Source organism: Vigna unguiculata, chromosome 10 (genome assembly GCF_037176805.1).
Source record: "Vigna unguiculata cultivar grain cowpea cultivar isolate G323 ecotype 2 chromosome 10, ASM3717680v1, whole genome shotgun sequence".
Classification (NCBI taxonomy): domain Eukaryota; kingdom Viridiplantae; phylum Streptophyta; class Magnoliopsida; order Fabales; family Fabaceae; genus Vigna; species Vigna unguiculata.
Window position 1 is genome coordinate 33,972,073 of NC_140801.1, and position 10,283 is coordinate 33,982,355.

General features: G+C 29.3%; 1 protein-coding gene and 1 pseudogene across 1 annotated transcript; both read right to left on the reverse strand.

Annotated features, from left to right (window-relative positions):
- Positions 1 to 738: 738 nt before the first annotated feature.
- On the reverse strand, positions 739 to 2,905 carry LOC146882420 (uncharacterized; annotated as a pseudogene).
- Positions 2,906 to 7,969: 5,064 nt separating this feature from the next.
- On the reverse strand, positions 7,970 to 10,037 carry LOC114165685 (uncharacterized). Its single transcript, XM_028050250.2, has 2 exons — positions 9,061 to 10,037; positions 7,970 to 8,417 (listed from the first exon to the last, which is right to left on the reverse strand). The coding sequence occupies exons 1-2, from the start codon at positions 9,959 to 9,961 to the stop codon at positions 8,101 to 8,103; spliced, it is 1,218 nt and encodes a 405-aa protein (XP_027906051.2). The 5' UTR covers positions 9,962 to 10,037; the 3' UTR covers positions 7,970 to 8,100.
- Positions 10,038 to 10,283: the final 246 nt, after the last annotated feature.

Below are 10,283 nucleotides of genomic sequence, written 5' to 3' on the forward strand. Positions count from 1 at the left end.
GGATATGGATACAGACACGACACTAACATAGATACAGAGAAACGACAAAATTGAAAAAGTATAAGATACGAACATGGCAATATATTATTAAATCTAGAGTTGTCAAAGCGAGTACCCGACCCGACCCGGCTTGACCCATCACGGATTGATGATTTAGTGAGCCAATCAAACCCAGCTCACTTTTTAGCGAGCCAAAAAAATTCAAACCCGGCCAAGCCCACCACGGGTTGGCGGGTTAAACGGGTTGGCTCACGGGTTTACTTAATTAAGAAAAATATAATTTTTTATCTTCTTTCAGTCAAAACTAAATTCTAATTCTAATTAAAATCTAAATAAACTTTAATACAATCCAAATACAAACCAAAATAAAAAAAAAATACAAATTATTTATTTGTTGGATAAAAAAACAACCTATCATGACCCAAATGTAAAGCCCAACAATAAAAAAAATAAAAAACACTTGTGTGACCCTTTTATCTGCGGGTTAGTGAGCCAACCCGACTCACCACGGGTTCAACCCGAATGAGCCGGGTTCTAGATGAGTCGGGTCAAAAAGCAACCCGTATTGAAATTTGTAAAAAAATTTCAACCCAACCCGGCCCGAACCCGTGGTGAGCCGGGTTGGCTCGCGGGTTCCAACATATTTTAACAGCTCCATTAAAATCTAATAATTATATTTCATAATAAAAAAAATAAAAGAAACATTTAAAATATCATAATGTTTGAGTCTTATATATGTTAATCTTCATCAAAAAATACAACTTCTAATTTTGGTTAATTGAGAGATAAGCTAGCAATATCAAGAATTCCATTGTCATCCAATGAAAAATCATCCCCAGTAATATCTCACAAGCTAGTTTCCTTTTCCTTGTATTTTGAGGAGTTTCTTAAAAGAAGACGAAGATTAGTGTGGACAAATACTAAATCTTTCGCCCTTATAGGTGTCATCTTATTTCTTTTTAAAGAATGTATAAAAAAGTAGGTGCTCCAATTTCTTTCACAGCAAGAAGAAGAATATGATTGTCCAAGTAGCTTAAGAGTTATATTTTGAAGTATCGGTGCATAAGATCCATGAATAATCAACCATGACTTTGCATCCATTTGGCCTTTATCCCTTAAAGAACCCTCATCTACAAAATCTCCCAATCTACCTGAAAAGTTTGCAAACTCTAGATTCACTTCTCTCCTCACATCAACATCATCAAAGTACCTCTTAAAACATTTTTTCCTTTCTTAAGTAAGTTCCAAATATTTATGTGGGGCACGTCTTTGTGATTCTTCACTTAACCATTCAGGACTATAATATCAACAATATTAAAAATATATAAAGATATATTAACATAATATTATAAATTTTAATAAAATATAGTCATAAAGTAATTTGACTACATAATTACCTTGGATTTAAAGAATTAACAAGGCAATGACGAGATGTGCTACTCTTAGTCCAACGATCAATCAATATTGAATTCACTACCTCAAAAAAGGATGAATGTTCAATTTCTGACTTACTTTCATGTTGGTATATGATCTTTCTAACATTTTCAATCATTGAGTCCCACATTTCATATACTAAGTGAAGAGTATCCATATCTGTATCTATTTTTCTAAGAACATCATAAATAGGAGCAGTAAAAGCAAGTATATAGTCAACCTTCATCCATCAATTATCATTCAATAAAGTTTCTTTCACAAACTGTGCATTGTTCACATTGTCCTCTTTATAAGAAGACCAGTCATCACTAATAACCATCTTTTGGAGTCCTTTCTTCAAACATTGAAACCTTTTAAGCATAATAATGGTTGAAGCAAATCTTGTTGAAGCAACAAACAGCAACTTTAATGAGTTGAAGGTATTGAACATTGACAATCTCATAGAGTGCCCCACAATAAAGTTTTTAATAAATGTAGCATTATCAACAATTTGTGTGATCCAAGAAGATTCTTTATAAGTATCACTATTTATTTCAAAAAAATTTGCTACACAAATATTTTTCAATGCAAGATTCAATGTATGCACTACACAAGGAATCTAGTAGATTGAAGGAAATTATGCTTTTATAAGCATACATGCTGCCTTAGATACAACTGCATTATCAGTTATAATTTGTACCACAACCTCAATAATTACATCTCTCATGTGTTTAGCAATAAAATCTTTGTCCTTTATCTCACCGAATCCATCTATTGACCTTAAAAACATTGGACCACTCTCATTGACAACCATAAAATTTATAAGTAGCCTTCTTTGAGGATCAGTCCACCCATCACTAACTATTGTCACACCTTTATCATTCCATGAATCTCTTATGGGTTGCAAAAGATTTTCTACGTGACTTCTTTCTTTTGAAAGTAAAGGACCTCTCAATTTATTATATGTTGGTGGTACATATCCATTGAGATAAGAAGTATTGGCAGCATAAGAAAATGCATTCCTGTAGTGAGGATTTTTTTTTCTAGATGAAATGGTAATCTTGAAGAATAAAAGATCCTTGTCATTTCACAATCAAGAGTATCTCTAGCTTGAATATTGAAAGAAGCTTCTAAAGGACCTTGGTGTTTTGGATTAACATTGTTATTTGTTTGCTTTCCTTCATTAGATATAGATGGTAGAGAGACCTTTTTCTTCTTTGAATTTTCTATTTTCAATGCTGCTTTATTGTCTAATCTTCTAAACTCAACAAGTTTTTGACGTAGTCACGTTTGGACAAATTCTAACTCCTACTCCCGTGATATTTAGCAAATGAGATCTTACTCGAGTGTAAGATCCATTGAATGATAAATCACACAAACTACATTTAGTCATATTATTTCCACCATCAGGAGTTTTTCTTAACCTTGTAACATATCTCCACAAAAGTTTTGTTTCATTTTCTTTTTCAATGGCTTGACTAGGTATACTCATCTTAATTTTCTATAATAAAATAAATTTTTCTATTAGATTAATTTATTTGGATATAAGAAAAATAATAATATCACATATTAAAAAGAAATTATATAATTCAATAAAAGGATGTAATAATAATAATTATATTATTATAAAAAACTAATATTTTATTTTAATTTAAATGGGATAAATATTAAAAAAAAAGATATAATTCAAATAAAAAATTTAAATTTAAATATAAAAAAAAAAATATTCACTCTATGTAGTTTTGTTTCGGTTTTACTTTAAACTTGTTTTTTTCATTTGAATTTATATCTTAACATTATTATATAAAGGTGTTTTAAATAAAAAAAAATACCGATAAAAAACTTGAAAACATAAACAATGTTATTTTTCTTCTAGTTAATTTGATTTGATAAAATTTTAACAATAGATATATTGTTTCATTTAAGGTGCAGTTATACAATTAAATACATAATTTTAAATTTAATATAATAAATAAATTATGAAATACAATAAAACATTAAATATTAACAACATTAATAAAAAAAATATTCACAGATGCAAGAATATATAAGAAAAACTACAGTAAGGTTTTTTTTTTAAAAAAAAATTATGAAGGATTTTTATTTAAATTATAAAAAATAAAGTTTATAAAGTTACCTTTTCATAATCTTTTCTCCACTTTTCCATACCTTTTTCTCCTTCCCTTCATTCTACAACTACAAAACAACAGCTCCCCTTTGTTCTGCAACTACAAAGCAACAACTTCCTTCGTTCTGCAATTGCTAACAAGTTTCCCAATTGTATTTTCTCTCAACTGAAGAGCTCCCAATCCTGATTCTTTCTTTTGTTTTTTTTTACTTGTGATTATAGCATCTCATGTTACTGTAATTTATAAAATAATTTGCTCTTATTGATTTTATTTTTGTTCCTGATCTTGATTATATTTTATTTTAATAGAAGATATGGAAGATGATTTTTTAATCCTTTGATTTCCTTTTTTATTTTAATTTTTTTGGATTTCCCTTTATTCTCTGAGAAATACCAATTAATGTGTATCTAATGAGTATCCAAAATGTGAACAGACGTGGAAATTTTAGATTCGCGAACATTTTCCCTCTAAAATTTTGGATTCGCAAAAATTTTTCCAAATTGCATATCAGATTCCCGTGTACAAATAGACAGAGGTGTCCTCCTGCACGTGTCGCACAACTAGGCCGCATCTGACCCATGGGAAAGCTCCCGACACCGCATCGTGCAGGTGTCTGCCACATCTCCGCGTCCATGTTTGCTTCGAGAGCAGGAAGCGTGCTCCAAACATCGTGTCAAAGTATCATAGGTTCTAGTTGAGAAGAAAAATAATTTTTATAGTTGTGTTTATTGATAAATTAATCTCAAAATAAACTTTGTAGGTTTATGAAAAAGTTTAGGCTTGAGAAAAAGAAAGAGACTTGAGACTTTAACATACTACAAGTCTACGATCGAGTTTACTTTTTTGACAACCAGAACTATGTTTAATTGTTTTAACTCATTTTTTATATACTTATTTTTAGTAGTGTTTTATATATTATAATTTTTTATTTCACACACACACACACTACGATCAAGTTTACTTTTTTAACAACCAGAACTATGTTTAATTGTTTTAACTCATTTTTTTATATACTTATTTTTAGTAGTGTTTTATATATTATAATTTTTTATTTCACACACACACACACACTACGATTGAGTTTACTTTTTTGACAACCAGAACTATGTTTAATTATTTTAACTCATTTTTTATATATAATAATTTTTTATTTCACACATACACATACGCACCCACTAATGCACGCACCCACATCAATGGCGGAAGATGGTTGTGATAGAAGGGAGTGATGGCTCCCCAACCATTTTTTTTACTTTATTTTATATTTATTTAAAAAATAATATTTATATATTATTACTTTATTTATATTAATTGATTTTTATTTTATTTTATTTTCTATGTATTTTAAAAAATATATTTATATATTATTACTTTATTTATATTAATTTAGTTTGGAAAATCTTTTTTAAAATTTAAAAATGATGTTTTTTCTCTATTATAATTTTTATACTTTTTTATTTGGTTTTTCTCTTCCGTGCCTCCATCTTTTTCTCTCATTTTATTTTCATCTCAATTTTTACCATTAATTCCTTATTATTTTCAAAATCAAATTGCACTACGACAAAATTGAAAAGTTAATGAACATTTTAGACCGAAGAATTTCTTCTTTAGAGTAAGTTCATTTTTTCCTTCTTTTTTTTTTTTTGAAGCACTTTGTTTCCCTCTTGTATGTGGCTTTTCTACGCTCTAGGCATATCTCTATCTGTTAGAGATCATAAAATCATGCTTTAATTATTGATCAAACTCTTCTTTGTGTAGATAGAGTTATTTTAAGCTTTGAAGTTGTGTATGAAAAGAGCAAGATTAGGAATCTACTCTAAGGTAAGGAAAGCTAATCATTTAGAAGTTATTAGTTTTTTTAAAATATTGAGTTTTGCTTTTAAGATTTAATTTGGGGTATTCATAATTTTATTTTTTTGTAAATAGGTGAGAGGTGACAAATTTATATTAGAAAAATCATGATAAAGAGTAAAAGAATTGATTCTTTTTTTAAGAGGAAGGCTTGTGATGAAGATGAAAAAAATGCATCTACGTCATCTAAAATTCAGAAACTTCATGAGAATCCAAATATTGAAGAAAACGGAAAACAACTCTCTAAGGTTCCTAAAGTTACATAAAATGAATTTGAAAACACTTTAGAACGTGATCCATCTAGGGAAACATCTTCAAATTTGGCAATAGCCACCAAATCAAATTGATGAGGTATGAAGGGCTTATCTTAAATGTGTAATATCAAATGCATCTAGAAAATTATTCGTTGTCTGGTAAAGATGATCATCCAAGAAGATTTTAGTACACATGGTTTAGCTTCTTTCCTTCATGGTTAGAGTATTCGCCATTAAAAGATGTTGCATATTGCTTACCGTGCTATCTTTTTAGTAAAAAACCAAGCGGACGACCTGACTCGGATGTTTTCATTGTTACAGGTAATTGAGTTTATTTTCATTGAATTCTAATTGGCAATAAGTTGATTGTCATCAACATGTTTTAACTTTTTGAATGGTTTTTTATAGGTTTTAAAAGTTGGAGGAGCACTCTGACTAAAGGTAACTTTTGTTTTTTTTTATATATTATTGTTGATGATAAACTTTATGTTACTCTTTCATATATAATATTGTTATATTGTTTGGATTCTATTGTCATGAGTGCTTATTTTGAATAAAAAAATTATGTAAAGAAATTAATTTTTTTTCAATTAAAAATAATAATTTATATATAACAAATATCCCCTAAAATTTTAGGTCAAGTTTCGCCACTGACCCACATACACGTACGCACGCACCCATATATATATATATATATATATATATATATATATATATATATATATATATATATATATATATATATCAATTAGAAAATTTGAATCACACTATTCAAAAATCTAGAAGAAAAAAAAAAGTTATGGCAAAAAAGAGTTATAAATAAAGTTATAAAAATATATAAGAAAAATGAATTAGAAAAGACAAGTGAGTCTTTCAATAGACAAGATAATAACAATATAAATATAGGTAAAAGTAAGAATAAAGATGAAAAATAGGTAGTGACGAGAATAAGTCTGATTTTCAAACTCATGATAACAATTAAAAATATGTGAAAAGATTAAACAAATTAATTTTATTATCTATTGAAATAGAAATATTAAATGAAATTAATTTTAATAATTTAATAAAAAAATTTATATAAAATAAACTCAAAAAAATAAATTTTAAATAAAAAATTTCATTCTTAAATTTGTTTGGTACTCTCACGCAGTCCGTGAGATTAGACGTCATAACTTAATAATGTTTCCAAATTTTCCCTTAGACAAATAAAATAAAAAAGCCCATTACGTTATATTTTTTGTGCGTATTGTTGATTAATGGCTTTAGAACACTGGCATAATGACATACTTTTTTGAAAATTATATGACAGTTAATTATTTTTCCCACAATAAATTATTTATTATATTTTATTTAATAAAGATAGAAGGAGCAGAAATCGTTGGGCCTAGAGTGAGATTGGTTTTCGAAATTTTTTACGGACCTCAAGTTTTTTTCTGCAGCCCATATAGAAAAGATCCTGTTTTACATTTTTGGAATTGCTCAGTCTCGAAATAAAAATTGATTTTTAAATTATGCAAATTGAAAAGTTTTTTGAATTGTGTAATTTATAAATTAAATTTAAAAATAATTTTTTCCTTAAAAAGTCAGATTACATAATTCAAAAGTAATTTTTGAAAAAATAACTTTCAAAATATACAATCCGATAACTATTTAGTTTTTAAATTATGTAATCCAAAAAAATAAAATGAGAAATTTCTTATATACGGCTGCAAGAAGAAACTTATGGATAGTTTTTCCATATACATGGAGTGTATGTGTACTTACAGCGAAAGCTATAGCGAGAGAATATATATATATATATATATATATATATATATATATATATATATATATATATATATATATATAATGTATTCAAATTAATTTAATTGAATTAAATTGACTTCACTTTTGTTTTTCAATTTCTAAACAATTAATTAATATGCAATAAATCTATAAATAATAATTACTAATTATTAAATTTAAAAATGACACGCATACGTTCATTACATTTACAACAATTATGATAGTTGCAATAATCATGATGAAAAAATTAATTATAATTTTAAAAACAGTAAATAATTATTCTAATCATAATCATAATAACATTAAAGTCATGACAAATAAACAATAATAATATCAATGATTAATATTTTCAAAACAGTGATAGTATTTGTGCTAGTGATAAAAAGGTCAGTAATAATGGACTAGTAGTACTAATAATAATAATAATTATTTACTAATAATGATAATACCCTATATCATTGATAAAGACCAGACGTAACAGAAGGAACAAAAACTAACAACATTAATGGTATTAATTCCTTTCTTTTAGGTCAAAAGTTGAGGAAAACAACTTGAAGTTAGTTATATTATTCATCATGTAGAAAACACAATAGTTCGTTCATTTGCAAAATCATCACAAAATATCCTAGGTCTATTGATACTTTACACACCAAAATGAAGATAAAAAATCAACAACAAAGTTCAGAGACTTCATTGACGACCTCGTATAATAAATGGTCGAAAATTTTATGCTCAAACACTAAACAAATATCCCTAAAGCTTTCACTCTCACGTATATGTTTTAAGGTACAATCTGACTCTTTTACATCGTGTTCTGTCAAAGTACGAAGCTGCAACATCATTTCTGAGAGATACTCTGTTTCTTTGTTGACATCTATGAAGGTATAATCTTCATTAGTACTTGCACTGTCTTCAATATCACCATCCAAGGACAACAGTGATGGAGATACCCTTTTTGACTTTGAAGCTATGGTGCTTGTACCATCTGCAACAAAAATCATATATAGTAAGGTAAAGTAAAAATGCTTTCAAACTACAAGAGCATGTGTCATATACCACTATTTAATCTTAAAGTACTTGTAATTCTCAACAACACGGTTGTAGAGTGTCTTAATTATCTTGTAATTGAGGTTAAGGGAATCAAATCACAATTAAATTATGATGTTTGAAGAACCAAAGTAAGAATTAGCAAGAGTTATGCTTCATCCGACGAACATGTTATATGCTTTTTCTACAAACATTACATAAATGCAGTTATGCAGATGATTTTAGTGTTTTTTCTTTCATTAAGTAAAACTTCAGTTCACCAATTCAGTTAACAAAAATTACGAGAAAACATGCACATTTACAATGTAAAACTCTAACTTTGACAGCAAAATAGTACCAAAAACTCGTGTAAGATTACATGTAAAATTTGTTGTTTTTTAAAGTAGAAAGCAAGATGATGTTCTATCATTGTCTATAAAAACAAGAAATTAGTAATATAAACTGTTTGGTCAGACCAAACAACTCATTGTGCATTTTGGATCCCTTTTTTCACATGAGGCATTGCAACAAAATTCAATGTTATTCCAACCATTACCAAAGTAAAAACAATGAAAAAAAGGGATTGAGTAGAGAAAACAAACCTAGAAAATCTGTTTCATAAAGGAAAGGATAGTAGTCATTGCTATCTGCAACTGAAACTGGACTGAGATTTTCCAAGCTGCATTCACTTTCAACCTTCAACAGTAACTTCTGGTTTCTGATGTTCCTCTTGTCTTTTGTTTCCACAAGCTCCTTCTTCTGCTTCTTTGGCAAATAAGTGTTTGACCTTGATCTTGAACCACCACCATTTTGTCTAGCACTACAAGAACTACACTTAGAGGAACCTGAGGAAACAGAAGACAAATCTTTACCTTCAAGATTTCGACCCTTTGAACCATGCTTAGAAGAAGGGTCTCTCCTAGGCTCATTCTTCAGCTTAGAAATTTTCCTGTTCTTCCCTACATTCCTCTCTTTCTTCACACCCACACTCTCCTTGTTCTTACTCCCCGGCCTCTTCCCCTTCCTCACCTCTCCCAAACCCGTTTCCAATTTCCTCACCTCTTCGTCTTTGTCACCATCCATGCAAAACACAAAGAGGTTATTGTTATTACCCTTTTGGTTATTCTGAACCAAACCAGGAACCTCTCTGAACGATGACGAGGTTTTCACTCTCCTATGAATACCATGGCTTGCATCAAACTCAAGCAAGTAATCCACAAAGTTCACTGACCTGCTTCTAGGAACAGAATCCGGGGTGGCTCCTTTCAATGCCCATTTGGAGTTTGGAAGTGAATCCAACCCCATTAACCTTGCCACCACTCCAGGAGTTGAACCATCATTCACCACCAAAGTTTCTTTGGTGGAATGTGCTTTTTCTGATTCATCTGATTCTGTGAAATGATCAGAGGGATGCACCGGAGGACTAGTTGCATTTCCGGCACATAGAAGCACGCGTAGTAAGCCAGGGAAACACCCAGATTTTGGTTTTTCTGCCTTGGCCATGGAGGGTGAAGTTTGCACACTGATACAGAAGAATGCAGAAAAAATGCAGTGTGAAAAGAGAATGAGCAGTGTTATAGTTGACTAGAGAAAGAGAATGATATAGTATGTTGGAAGAGTTGGAACGTGGGGTGAAGTTTCATTGGGAATAAAAAAGGTAACTTCCAAGTCTTTAAAGTCGGCACACCAGTACTTCACCATAACAGAAAACGAGTTCAATAATTTACCTTTACATTCCTAAAGTGAATTGAACAAAACCTCAGATTCGGAGATGCACTTGGTCGGTGCTATATATTCTTTCATAAAATCAAAATTAGAATTTTAC

Coding starts and splice junctions, on each gene's coding strand:
- LOC114165685 (XM_028050250.2), bottom strand. CDS start 9,961: ATGGCCAAGGCAGAAAAACCAAAATCTGGGTGTTTCCCTGGCTTACTA. Junction 8,418..9,060: donor TTATGAAACAGATTTTCTAG/GTTTGTTTTCTC, acceptor TTTTTGTTGCAG/ATGGTACAAGCACCATAGCT.